Source organism: Vicia villosa, linkage group LG2 (genome assembly GCF_029867415.1).
Source record: "Vicia villosa cultivar HV-30 ecotype Madison, WI linkage group LG2, Vvil1.0, whole genome shotgun sequence".
Lineage (NCBI taxonomy): Eukaryota > Viridiplantae > Streptophyta > Magnoliopsida > Fabales > Fabaceae > Vicia > Vicia villosa.
Genome location: NC_081181.1, coordinates 49,257,653 through 49,272,837, shown reverse-complemented (window position 1 = coordinate 49,272,837; position 15,185 = coordinate 49,257,653). Strand labels below are relative to the sequence as shown.

Here is a 15,185-nt window from a genome sequence, read left to right as displayed (position 1 = left end):
GTACGGCATCTTCTGTTACAAATGGGAAACCTCACTCAAGGTACCAAACATGAGAGTTCTCATTATTTTTCCATTTATGTGAGCACCTATTCACTGTTTGGTCATTTTTTCCCACCAGGATTGTAACTACACCGTTGGAAATACCTCCCCAAATACCCAGTGTTAGAAACCAACCTGTCTTTCGTGATGTTCCGCTAGTAACACAGTCCACACAGAATAACCATCGTCGCTCGGAGCCAACATGTCCGATTTTTACACCTACGATCAATATGGATTTTAATAGCGACTCCGACAATGATAGCGACTACGACCCTTTTGCAGGTATGTCTAATACTTTGTTCTATCACTCAATGCTATATTTCAATTCACATTTACATAAGAGAGCTGGACACCTCATCTCAATTTTGCCTAAAAACCTCTGTATTTTCTTAATAGCATATCATTTCGAAGATGAAATTTGTTCAGAGACAGACGAGCATGAAGCACCTTTTGCAATCCATGGCTATGCAACCTGAACTGAGTCGGGTACATTCTTAATCCATTAAAAAAAGTACATACTTAAAGATAGAAAACCATTATAATTTTCATATCAATAATTTTTACATTGATTGTTTGATTGTAGAATATTACGATATCGGTTCACCTCTTATCGAATGTCGGTATTGTAAAGCAATGATGTGGTATCAAGAGAGGATGCACAAAAGTACCCACTCTGCTAACCCGAAGTTTATGATGTGTTGTGGGAACGGAAAAGTTGAACTCCCACTGCTGAGACAGCCTCCGGAACCACTTGCAACACTTTTGTTTGATCACGAAAATAGTGTTAGTCGGAAGTTTCAACAACATATCCGACTATACCATATGATGTTTGCATTCACGTCACCGGGAGCAAGGTTGGACAATCGTTTTAACAACGGACGTGGCCCTCCAATACTAAGGATACAAGGTCAAACGTGTCATCGCATCGGAAGCATGTTGCCTCCTCAAGGTCAAAAACCAAAGTTCGCTCAGTTATATATTTATGACACCGAAAATGAGGTGGAAAACAGAATGCATCATCTAAGTTAATAACCATGCAAATTTCACTTTGTTGGTTTTAAATTAGTAGGCTAATTTTGAACTGAGCAGTTCTATTACATGAATATCCTGTTTTGGGGTTTAAGACTGTTTTTTTCTCATGTGAAGGAACAAAGAGAACATTGATCCTTTGGTTGTCAATCAATTGTCCAGCATGTTGTATGAATTCAATCCTCATGCTAAGATCTTTCAAATGGCAAGACACTGGTTGAATAGCGGTGAACCTCAAAACCTCAAACTTCGACTAATCTCGAATCGGTCTACCGATGGCAGAGTGTATAATCAGCCAACTATTAGTGAAGTTGCAGCCTTGGTTGTTGGAGATATAGACACGGCTGAGATGAGGGATATAATAATGCAAACTAGAGGAGGAGGACTTCAAAGAATCAACGAGCTCCATGCCGCTTACATGGCTTACCAGTATCCGTTGATTTTTCCGTATGGTGAAGATGGCTATAGACCTGATGTAGCACATAGGGACCTACCTGTCAACGAAAACAACATCAGAAATAGGCTCACGATTCGCGAATGGCTGGCCTTCCACATTCAAACCAGATCAAAGGAAGCTAAGACTTTGTTATCTTCTAGAAGGCTGTTCCAGCAATTTCTGGTCGATGGTTACACTATGTTAGAGTCCGAGAAGCTAGAATGGCTGCGCAAAAATCAACCGAAGCTTCGGGTGTCCAAGTACAACTCTTTACAAGAAGAGGGCGAACAAAGTCAAGCTCCAGGTTTAACCATGGGTAAACGAGTGGTGTTGCCTTCGTCCTTTGTTGGCGGTCGTAGGTTTATGGATCAATTGTACTATGATGGAATGGCTATATGCAGTAAAGTTGGATTTCCAGATTTGTTTATAACTTTTACATGTAACCCCAATTGGCCTGAGATTCAAAGGGTGCTTGGTCCTCTTCATCTAAAGCCTCAAGATCGACCGGATATCATTTCTAGAATTTTCAAAATCAAGTTTGATCAATTGCTGGCAGATTTGACCAAAAAAGGTGTTCTTGGCAAAGTGCTTGCTTGTAAGTTGTTTTTCCCCATATACTTTGTTTTTATTATACTATATCTAAGTGCGATATCAACTTTTGATTACATAGGAGTACCACAACAGTTCTGCTTTATATTATACTATGAATTGTTTATACTAATTCTAATAACAATTTTAACTTTTCCAACATCTTTCATTGGTAGATATGTACACCATTGAATTTCAAAAAAGAGGATTGCCCCATGCCCATATATTGATCTTCTTGCATCCTTCAAACAAATATCCAAGACCGGAAGACATTGACAAGATCATTAGTGCTGAAGTACCCGATCCCGAAACACAACCTCGGCTATACAATTTGGTCAAATCTCACATGGTTCATGGTCCTTGTGGTTTGGCAAATCAAAAATCACTTTGTATGAAAGATGGGAGATGCACAAAGTTTTACCCTAAGAAATTCCAAAGTACAACTATAGTGGACCAAGAAGGATACCCGGTTTATAGGAGAAGAAACAACGGACACACCATTCAAAAGAACGACATCATCTTTCATAGTGGTCATGTTGTTCCTCACAATCCAAGTTTGTTGTTGAAGTACGAAGCCCACATCAACATGGAATGGTGCAATCAAAATACTTCTATCAAATACCTTTTCAAATATATTAATAAAGGCTCCGATAGAATTTCAGCAATCATACAAGGCCAGGACAAAAACAATGTTGATGAGATCAAACAATATTTGGATTGTCGATACATCTCCCCAAGTGAAGCATGTTGGCGGATATTTTCTTATTCTATTCATGGCAGAAAACCAGCCGTAGAAAGATTGTTTTTTCACATGGAAGGTGAAAATTCCGTGTACTACAAAGACTACGAGCATGTTGGTGATGTGTTGCTCAAACCAAGTGTAACGGAGTCCATGTTTACGGCTTGGTTTGAGGCTAACAAAACTTATGAGGAAGCAAGATTACTAACTTATGGGGACTTTGTTTCTAAATTTGTCTATCATAAACGAGTCGAAGTTGGAAACCAAGGAAGCGAGGGTATACCATTGGTCGACTGATTTGGGTTCCGCAATCCACCGGCGAGTTGTTTTATTTAAGAATGATGCTTACCGTCAAGAAAGGTCCGTTGTGCTATCAAGATGTCAAAACGGTTGATGGTAAGAAGTGCAAAACTTTTAGAGATGCGTGCTTTGCGATGGGTTTTTTACAAGATGATCGTGAATTTGTCGAGGTAATAAAAGAGGCGCATCTTTGGGGTTCGGGACCTTTTTTGCGCAAGCTTTTTGTGACAATGTTACTTTCGGGATCCATGAACAGACCTGAACATGTTTGGAGAAAGACTTGGAGATATTTATCGGATGGCATTCTCTATGATCAACGGTTATTGGCAAGAAATCAAGGTATTTAATCTTACTATATTTGTGATCTTTTTTCTTTATTTGCCTTGCTGTTACAAATGATGCCAATACTTTCCGTGGTTAGTAGTAGGAATATTGTCCATAGTTTGGAATACGAATCAAGTTCTGAATCGACATATACAATCACTTCCGAACATTCATTACTTATTTCATTACTTAATTATAGTTGTTTATTTAATTCATTACATAATTTAGTATAGTTTACATTATTTCAAACCAAGTTGTGGAGCATGAACCTTTTTATGGTGGAAGGGTATACTAGAAGGTAGTGATATTGTCCATAGTTAGTAAAACTTATCCAGTTCGGTTTTGGAACTCACAAAATGGCTGATTCAGCAACAGCTAGAAACAATACATGCATAAGACACATAGTTGCAATACACCTTGCTGGAACCCATGATAATCTTCAGGTGGATGTTGATTTTTCAATGCGGACCATTATATATAAATCTTATGTACAAGGTGCTGTTACAGCTTTGCAATGTTATAGAATTTTTGACATTTTCCAATAATATTTGATAAGGCCAACGAAAATATAATGGTGGAAATTTTTCATATAGGTTCTGGTGTTATACATTATAGGTTTTATTTACATTTCATTTTTTATTTTTCAACACTGTTACGGTATTAATAATTATAATCCACAAGGTTCTCAATGTGCAGTATGAACTCAACGGTTTTAATTCATAATATTTCCAATTTCTTGCATAGTGTTCATAATATGTATTACTTACCTTTTTAATCATAGGTTTGACAATGAGTGATGCCGAGCTTAAGGAACGGACACTGATGGCTATTGAAACACTATTGCAAAATAATAATCGTAGCTTAAAGGACTTCAAACCAATGCCAGTTCCAAAAGAGGATGTCGTTTTCTTTACAGGAAACAGATTACTTTATGATGAACGTCAATATGATGTTGTTGAACAACATCAAATTTTTGAAAATTTGTCTGCTTCTCTTACAGGTAATATGACTCTCTTATTACAACAATTTAGAATAGTTCAACTCTTGCATTATATTAACAAATCTGTTTGGAAACATCTCTTATACATAGATGAACAAAGAGGAATTTTTGAGGAAATCATGGATGCTGTAGAGAAGCAACAAGGAGGTGTTTTTTTTCTGTATGGCTATGGTGGAACTGGTAAGACCTTTATGTGGAAAACTTTATCAGCAGCACTTAGGTCTAAGAAAAAAATTGTCTTGCCTGTTGCCTCAAGTGGAATTGCAAGTTTGTTGTTACCAGGTGGAAGAACAGCTCATTCTAGATTTAGGATTCCTGTTCCGACTTTAGAAAATTCTATTTGCAACATTGAAAAACAAGATGATCTTGCTGGGCTTCTAAAGATGACAGATTTGATTATATGGGATGAGGCTCCTATGGCCAATAAATTTTGCTTTGAATCTCTCGACAAATCCTTAAGAGATATTATGAGTGGAATCCCCCATGCATCTAAGAAAGTTTTTGGTGGTAAGGTTGTTGTGTTTGGTGGTGACTTCAGACAAATTCTCCCTGTTATACCAAGAGGAACTAGATCAGACATTATCCATGCAACAATAAATGCTTCTTATATTTGGGATCATTGTAAGGTCTTGAGGCTTACAAAGAACATGCGCTTGCAAAATGGTGATAATGCTTTTTCTACAGATGATGACATAAGGAGCTTTTCTGAGTGGATTTTAAAAATTGGAGATGGGACCATGTGTGAGCCAAATGATGGTTATGTTGATATTTGTATTCCATATGAGTTCTTAATTTCTAGCTTTTCTAATCCAATCAAGGCAATTGTTGAAGATACATACCCTGATCTCATTCATAATTATCTTGATTCCAATTATCTTCAAAGTCGTGCGATCTTAGCTTCAACAATTGAAGTTGTTGATGATATCAACCAATATATCACAAATCTTATTCCAGGTATATAAATCACACTTAGTTCATTGTGTTTAAGTTAATTGCTAACACCTTTTTATATGTTTTGCAAAATTATGGTGCCCATTCATTGTAACTAAATATAGCTCTTCGTAAATTGTTGTAGGAGAAGAGAAAGAATACTTTAGTAGTGATTCTATTGATAAATCTGATGTCACTAGCTTTGATGCATATGAGCATGTGACACCCGAGTTCCTAAATGCTCTCAAGACTTCGGGACTGCCTAACCATTCAATCAAGTTGAAAGTTGGTGCCACTATTATGTTGATGCGCAATCTAGATCAGTCTGAAGGATTGTGCAATGGTACAAGGCTAACTGTAACCCGACTTGCTAATCATGTCATTGAAGCTAAGATCATTTCTAGAAAAAATATTGGTAACTTATTTTATATTCCTAGAATGTCTCTATCTCCCTCACAATCGCCATGGCCGTTTAAATTGGTAAGACGGCAGTTTCCAATTATTGTTTCCTTTGCCATGACTATTAACAAATCCCAAGGGCAATCACTTGATAATGTTGGTTTGTATTTGCCTAAAGAAGTTTTTAGTCATGGGCAATTATATGTGGCTATCTCAAGAGTCAAATCGAAAAAGGGTTTAAGGATTCTTATTCATGACAAAGATAAACAATCTATGAGCTCTACCACCAATGTTGTATTCAAAGAAGTGTTCCATAACATTTGAAAAGGTCCAATTTTTATAAATATTATCTTATCATGCCATTAACAACATTTGGTAAATATTTGTTGCTCTTTACATGCACATGCTAACTTATTATTCGTTTTCAAACTATTTCAGGTCCAAACACTCACTTCATTTTTTAGATTCGTGCTGCAGCCAATGTTGTTTTCAAACAACCGTTCCTTAAAGGTCCAATTTTTATAAATATTATCTTATCATGCCATTAATAACATTTGCTAAATATTTGTTGTTGTTTACATGCACTTTCTAACTTATTATTCGTTTTCAATGATTTTCAGGTCCAAACATTCACTCCATTTTTGAGATTCATGCTTCAGCCATATTTTTATTCCAATCAAACATGCAAAATAGTGTTTTGACATTATAGCTCCTTCATGTTTAATGACATTATAAAAACTAAGTATATCCTATTAGAATTATGATTTTGAGTTGATAAAGTTTTGGTTCAATGGTTTTTTATTTTGAAGTTGGCATATCTTGAAAATATTACCCGTGAATATGTTGAGGATCTTGGGCCTTCACTGATTGCTATGTCACACATCAAGCCTAATCCGTTTTGCTTTTACCACACCCATTATCTACTGACATAACCCCGTTACTATTGGCTTATAGTGTCTTGGGCCAAACAGATTTTTTGAGCCCAATTTGATTTAAATTTCATACACCTTTGCCTGTGAATTAAAGCCCCCCTGGTTATGTAATTTGTGTTTTGGGCCTGCATGTTCAATGGGCCAGCATCTATTTTTTGGTTTGTTTTTGTTAACTTTTAGTTGTTTAGAGATATTTCTATAACTAAAAATACAAAAAATATTAAAAATAGGTTTTATTTTCACAATAATATAAACACAAAAATATTTTATTAATTTAGGGTAATTAGATTTTATTTTGTCATATAAAATACCAAAAAATTTTAGTCATTCTTTTCTTTCGCTAAATGCAATTAATATTTGTGAGTATTATCTATCATGTTTCATCATCATTATACATATATCCGTACTAACGCTTTCTTATTTTGCGAGGTACCACTCGAGATTGAGACTCTTTCTTATGGATATTCGCAATTTTCATTAATTTTGTATATATTATCTCTGTTTTAAATTTTCGTTTTTGGGTTTGTAATAGTAATTAGGGCTTTATTTCCTGCACCTCCTTATTATGTAACCCCCATGCCGAAGCCATGTAATAGCGTAGGACTTTACATTCCGCACTTTAAATTTATGTACATATTTAAATGTTAGTAATTAGGTGTGTATGGCAAGATAACGAAATCAAACGTTAGCAAACCTAAATACAAGATTAAATACTCGAATCTAACACACTCGCACACATTCACCTCTAGGGTACGTCCCTCTTGGTTGCCTTACAAATAAATAATGGTCGCGTCCCTAGAATATAGAGGTACCCATTAGCAAAAGTCCCGACGATTAAAAATCATCGCAAAGATCATAGTCCCTCGATGACCCTCGATGTTGCCTACGAATATATGATCTAGTCCCTCGAATGGTTGCCTACGAAACGATGATTGTCCCTTCGAATTTGCTAAAGGTACCTCTACTTGTTGCCTTCAACGACCTCCGATGACCCTTCGATTGTCCCGCATATCCAATCAATAGGACTTCCTACCCCAAATGGTAAGGATAGCCCTATCTCTCTTAGAAGAGTAAAAAGCATAGAAAAAGACTAACTTAGGGTAGTGTTCTTAATATGCTTAGCTCAATTAAAAAAGCTTTTCGCACCTCTCTTTTCAAAGACTAAGGCTACACTTTTAAGCTAAAGTCCTTAAACTTCTTTTCAAAACAAACAAACAAACATGAGCTAAGCAAATTAAGAGCCCGTAGACAACTACGGATGAAAAGGGTGCTTACACCTTCCCTTTTCATAATCTACCCCGAGCCCGTTTTTCTTAAAAAGGCCTTTTTCTATTCTTTTTGCCCTTCCGAGTTATTGGATAAAATAAAAGTCGGTGGCGACTCTTGCTCACCGCAACACATTGTTTGCGAAATGATAAAGTCAGTTCTCCCATCGAGTTACAGAATTGGCGACTCTGCTGGGGAGTATTTTTTAAGAGGGGTTTACCTTAGGGCTTAGTTCATTTTAAATGTTTTCAATTGATTGTTTTGTTTGCTTTATTTTAAAGGGTTTTATTTTGGGATTATTTATGTGTGAAAGATCCTACACCTGGATCTAGTGTACCTTAGGTATATGCCAAGAGACCAAGGAGACTGTACGGCGTATACCGCTATGGTTGAGATTGTGGCCATCGTTAGTGCCACACTTTGGATTTGTTCCGATGTTCCTTGCGATCCGACTCGAGGAAACATTTGACTACCATGTAGTTTCATTAAGCACTAATTTTCCCTTAGAACCTTAGTTGAACTAAACTTTGGCCTTTTAGAAAGTAGCGAGGTGGCTGGCTTTGGTTCCGACCGAAGTTGGTTGATACTCGAAGCTACACTTATATGGATCAGACTTTCAGGATGTTTTCGGTCAGTAATTCGATTACTGAATTGAAATAATGCCTTCGAGAAAGATCAATGATATGAGTGTCCTAGAACCCAATATTTATTCTAGGACAGATTGAACTAACTAAACTGCAAGGGGAGGGTATCACATATGGATTTCATGCAAGCCTTTAAACCTAGGGCTACTTGTGTGACTTGTTTGTATTCATTATCTAACCATCTGATTTCTTTGCAGGAATTGTGCACGTCCTTTAGTTAACAATCTTACCCTCTGACAGGTTTTGTTTATATCTAACAGCTTGAAATTTCTTGCAGGGCTTTACCCCATATTTCTAAAGCTACTTGCGTTCATCACCTTATACTTCTAGGGCTACTTGTGTGATTTCCACTTTCATCTATTGTATAGCATACACATTGCATCACCTCATCATATGGCATTTTCAACTAACCTTTTTCAAGGATCTTAGGAATTTAGGGCGCACAATTTCAGGTGCTATTATCAGGAACTGAATTCCTATCAAGGGGCAAGATGATTTATTTTCCTCTAGCCATACATCCTCAAATGCAAAGGTACATACCTATCAGGGGCAAGAGGATTTATTTTCCTCTAGCCATATGCCTTTAGATTCAAAAGGTACAATATCCCGAATCAGAAGCTATGACCCACTTCATATGGTGAGCTCGATTCATATAGAAGGACGTTCAAAGATGAAAGTCAAAGTTCTTCAGACAAAGCTGCCACCAAATTCAATTTTGAATGTTGCAAACTAGATTCCATATAGATCCTTGAAAACATTGCATCTGCATACATACATATCATTGCATAACAAGTTTCCAGACAACGAGTTTCTCATCTTCTTCCTCAAATCCCTTAAGCTGGATACTTACAACTTCTGTGTAGCTTTGTTGGAACCTTCTCCCTAGAAGTAATATGCAGTTTCAGATACGAACGCTTGGTTTGTTTCCACTCTGGGGCACTTGGTCAGTCGATCGATGATTGTCAGTCATTCCGAGACAAGAATCAAGACCTAATTGATTCAAAGGTTATCACATTCATACCTACAAGCCAGATTTGAAGTTCTCCTTCGACTCAACGAATCTTCTGAAGCAATAAGTCCATAAGGAGAAAAACTCCTCAACATTGACAATCTCTATATCATCATGCATGATCATGCATAATCTTTCTTGTTTTTATTCAATACTGTTTATATGCAATACTTGTTTGTTTTTGAACTATAACAATAATGAACTGTATATGTTTGTCTTGAAAAAATTCATTCGCTCTCACTCTAATATGTTTTTTTGTGATGCCAAACTCTCGGTGATAAAGCATGATAAATTGGAAGGGAGAATGACGAACATATAATACCGATTACCTCAATTGGTGTGCTTTCGAGTAAAAGCTTGTTGATGATGTACAGGCATTGTTTCAAATCCCCAAACACTGGAGATATAAGGAAGTTAATCCCTTGTCAACCCCTTCGAGCCTTGAAGTAGGAGTTTCTTTTCTATACAAAAAACCCTCACATTTGATCCAGGGGCAGGGTAGTGTTCAGTTAACGTGATTGAGTGTTCAAAATTCATCAGGAGCTTGCCTATGAGGATACAACAATGGTATCCTTCAAAAGATTGAGGAAAGTCGAAACCGCAATGATTATCCCTCACATTAGGAGATAAAAATATGATGATACCACAATGGTTATCCCTCGTCAACCAAGAAAAGAGGCAATCACAATCTTTCCAACAAATCGAAGACGCCTCAGGATCATACGACTTGTTAAAAAAAAAAGAACGAATCGAAAAAAGAGAAAAGAAAGCCCGCTAAGTCAATAACTTGAAAACAAATGACTTAGACAAAAGTTAGGGCATTCCGCTGGACTTCAAAATCGGAATTCAAAAAAATATTCAAGGCAAAAGTTAGGGAAACAAAAAAGGATCCTCAACAAAAGGGAGAAATTCGCGTGTCTATAAATTCAAGATCGTGTGATCGGACACAAAAGAATAAAAGGTAAGTGACCGCCATGTCCAAACACCTCATCAATTCCTCATTCGTTCCAAACTCCTCTTGAAGGGTGAATGCTCGCATCAAGTTAAATGAACTAAGGTTGGAGAACATCACGAAGGGTGTGGGCACCGATAAAATTTTGAGCCTAAAAATCCTTTCTTCTAAAAAACCTTGAACCTGGCCACGTTACAACCTTTAAAAGTCCTAATTGAGGCAGGGTTAATTCGAAAGCATACTGTAACGAGAATACGGTAAGCTGACTCCTAGGAGTTTAGCTAAACGCTTGAGTTGGTATCACACCACCTTTAACAAAAAAAGATCGATGTTTTGACATCCTTTCAAATTTTTTTTTTAAACTTCAAGATAAACATGAACTGTGCATTAGAATTATATTTCTCATAATAAACATTCTTTGCATATAAACAAGTGCTTGACATCAAGAAAGTTTCTATCATGAACTGCAGATGAAAAGTTTCATCCTCTCAAGGAACAAGTTGTCTTCACAACTCCGTTGAGTTCGAGCAAGAATATCTCAAATTCTAATCGCCCTCAGGGGAACAAAAGCAGTTGGATACTCCAGTGAGTAATAGTTCAGTCAATCTGGGGAAACCAGGTCAAGATCCAAAGAATCTCTCAGAAGTGTTGAACAATCAGGGGCATTCACCCAAGCGTAATTGAAACTACCGTCAACCTTGACCAATCAGGGGCATTGTTCCAAAGTTCATGATACTGGGACGTGTTTCTTGTGATATCATAAATCTCAGAAAGTCCTCCCAACAGAAAAAGTTGCTTCAGAAGCGCATCAAAAAGCAAAAAATATTTCTTACGCCCGACTCAGTCAGCCAAAAGCTTGTATACACAAGGGGCATGACATGTTATTATCTCATTCATCTGGGCAATCAAGTCAAGATTCATGGAATCTCTGAACAACGTTGAACAACCAGAGGGGCAAGCCTATCACTTGGGGGCATGTTGAAAAGGCCACTTAGCGACCAGCATCATATGGTGATAGTATCACTCTCTCATACAAAGTTCTAAATCCAATAAATATCAGTCCACCGATCCCAAGGGCGGATACTCCCACATGCAAAGGGCCACGTATGGTTAAGAAAACGTCTTTCGATATCAAGTGATGAAATATTTGAAGACATGAAGGCAATGAAAATTGGGATCTCAGGGAATCTTCCCCACAGAGTAATCCCTGAGAAGTTATCTTCCAATAATCTCTTCCCAAGAGATACTTGGTTCCCCAATGGAGTATACGTCTCCAACACTGTAAATTCCCCAGCAAGGTTTATTCAAACTCACTATCCCCAGTAAAGCTGACATTCACAGCTTAAACTTGGTCGGATAGTACATCAGAGGATGATCTATTCCTAGTCAAGGTACGTCAAGATCAGAGCTTTCAAGTTACTTTCATCCCCAAGCGGTAATCAAAATCCTCAGCTGAGTATTCTTGCACACAAGGAAGGAATCTTTAGTAAGGTCATTCTAAGATCAAGATCAAGAGCATTATAATCATCTCCAGCAACAAGTAGAGATTTATTTTCTCAATCAGACTAAACGAAGTTATTAATCACATAGTTGTGTCCATACAACATTCATTCAACATCATAGCCCATTCATACATTGTCCATAATGTATCATGGCACATACATACACAACATACAAAATTTATTATGAGAACTTCATTTGCACCATGCATCACATGCATCATGACATTGCATAAAACTAACTTTGCCTTTTCAGGTTATTTCACAATCAACATTATCGTCCAGATACAGTGCAAAGACAATCAAGACAACGGTTTAATTCTGACACTCATTCGAGATAGACCTATTCCTGGCACTTAGTTCCGAAAAGACAAAGACAATAGAGTCACAAATGACCGGAAATGGAGTCACCGACAATGGAGTCACAAATTGATCATGACAATGGAGTCAAAATGATCACGGCAATGGAGCCACCGACAATGGAGTCACAAATTGATCATGACAACGGAGTCAAAATGATCACGGCAATAGAGCAACCGACAATGGAGTCACAAATTGATCATGACAATGGAGTCAAATGATCACGGCAATGGAGCCACCGACAATGGAGTCACAATTGATCATGACAATGGAGTCAAAATAATCACGGCAATAGAACCACCGACAATGGAGTCACAATTGATCACGACAATTGAGTCAAAATGATCATGGCAATAGAGCCACCGACAATGGAGTCATAATTGATCACGACAATGGAGTCAAAATGATCACGACAATAGAGCCACCGACAATGGAGTCACAATTGATCACGACAATGGAGTCAAAATGATCACGACAATAGAGCCACCGACAATGGAGTCACAATTGATCACGACAATGGAGTCAAAATGATCACGGCAATAGAGCCACCGACAATGGAGTCACAATTGATCACAACAATGGAGTCAAAATGATCACGGCAATAGAGCCACTGACAATGGAGTCACATTTGATCACGACAATGGAGTCAAAATGATCACGGCAATGGAGTCACGACAATGGAGCCACCAAAATAATCCTGATTCTTAGTAATAAGAGGTGGTCAAGACATTGGAGTCAACGATCTAATCTTAATACTTCGGCAATGGAGCCAACAATTCAATTCAGAAACAATTCAGAGGAGATTGAGGATAAGTAAGTCAGATACAACCTAACGAACGGTTCATTCTGATGTTCTCATCTACTCATCATCTTCAGATGCAGTCTAACGTACGACTACACTCTGACATTCATACTATCAAAAGACCCGTGGCATCTTTAAGCCCACCTCCGACAGCATCTTGTTAATCTGACTAATGGCATCTTTAAGCCCATTCAAAGCATCAATAGCACTACTCCCTGCACCAGCAAGTGCAAACTTTTGGGTATTTTAGTGTTCAATCCTCTTCCACCTTCAGATCCCGAGTGGCGAATACGCCAATCTACCTCTTCAGGTTTAAGAAGATTGAACAGGGCCAGCTGTCATACCCCAAAATTTGCCCACACTTTTAAAATAAAAATTCGAAATTATTTTCAAAATTGGATTTTTATAAAATCTTGGATTCATTCACATTGACATCCTGAACTCTATAAATATTCGATTTAACGTCTATTTTAAAATATAGTAGTTTACTCTTAAATTGCTTATATTTTAATAAATAGAAAATGTTGGCCGATGCTTCATATACTTTCAATTGGCTTTTTATCTCAAATAAATAACATAGCACAATTGGTTAGGAAATAAGGTTTGCAAACAAAAGGTCACGGGTTCAATTCCCGTTTGGTGCATTTCCATGTTTTTTAACTATTTTTTTATCTTTTTTGCACCTGGACGTATCTGGACAATCTTTTCCTTTTTAGAATTGTTTTGACCTAAATTCCAGTCTATAAAAAGGGCATCTCTCACCCTCATTCTTCATCAACATTCATCAACAATTCTCTAACTTTCTCACTTACACAGTCTCTCATAATCAACAATTTTCTAAAAAAACTTCCTTCACCGACAATTTTCAAAAACACTGTCACAAACTTTTCCTCATACGCTTTTCAATTTCTTTTTCAAAAGTTTTCAATTTCTTTTATTTTTTGGCCGATGATTTTTAAATGAGGCCCCCCGATCTATTTTTATTGTTCAATTTTAAACCAAATGATGATTTCTTATGGTTATTTTATTTTTTCCTTAAAATTGAATCTTTGCATTAACAATAACAATGTTTTTTTAGCTTATTCACAGTACAATTTGTTTTCAACAGATCTAACAAATCACCATTGAATTTCCATACAGTCCATTCATGAACATGTTTTTTCACTAACACATTTGTCCCTATTAGCACATAGTCACGTGTATATAAACCATAAACTTATCATTATTAACCATCTTTTACAAGATATAACACAGATCTATCTAACCTTTTTTTTGTCGAATCCATCTAACTATTTTTAAAACAAACATTACCGACTCTACTAATTTCCACTCTGGACGAATACAAACCTTACAGTTATCACCAATCTATTCAAAACCTATGTCACAATTTTTTTTTCAAACAAATTCATACTACAACACCATGTAAATCATTAAGCCAATTTTCATATTTTCATTAACCCTCCTTGACATAATTTGTTCGAAACCACAAAACCACAAACAAATCTCACGTACACAACATGCCACTGTGATCTCCTTCAAACATAACAATAAAACCTTTTACATTCACAACATTAAAATTCACTAAAACCTGTAAATCTTCAAACCCAATTACAACAATGTTCCAATTCTTTAGCAGATGAAATAACAGAAGAGAGGAATATATTATTGTTGTTTTCCAGTTTTGTATACAGGTTGTCAAAGAGTACATATCCAAAAGGAGAAACTAGAACGAGAACCACGAATCCTACGCTTCAGCCGCTCGCATCCACAGACACACGCGACGAAATCACCCTTCTCTGCGTGAACTCCTCTGATCTCCCATTCGCGGCCATCATCAACACGCAACTCAGAACCAACGAATCAACGGCGTCGACACCATCACAAGAGCACCACGCGATCCCCTTCACTTGCTGCTGTCTACAGATCCAAACATACGG

General features: G+C 37.0%; 2 protein-coding genes across 2 annotated transcripts; both read left to right on the top strand.

Annotated features, from left to right (window-relative positions):
- The first annotated feature begins 269 nt into the window (after positions 1-269).
- On the top strand, positions 270-3,128 carry LOC131649032 (uncharacterized). Its single transcript, XM_058918778.1, has 4 exons — positions 270-321; positions 623-1,001; positions 1,186-2,099; positions 2,269-3,128. The coding sequence occupies exons 1-4, from the start codon at positions 270-272 to the stop codon at positions 3,126-3,128; spliced, it is 2,205 nt and encodes a 734-aa protein (XP_058774761.1).
- Positions 3,129-3,169: 41 nt separating this feature from the next.
- Positions 3,170-5,417, top strand: LOC131649030 (uncharacterized). Its single transcript, XM_058918777.1, has 3 exons — positions 3,170-3,470; positions 4,237-4,455; positions 4,546-5,417. Exons 1-3 carry the CDS (start codon positions 3,170-3,172, stop codon positions 5,415-5,417), a joined length of 1,392 nt encoding a protein of 463 aa, XP_058774760.1.
- Positions 5,418-15,185: the final 9,768 nt, after the last annotated feature.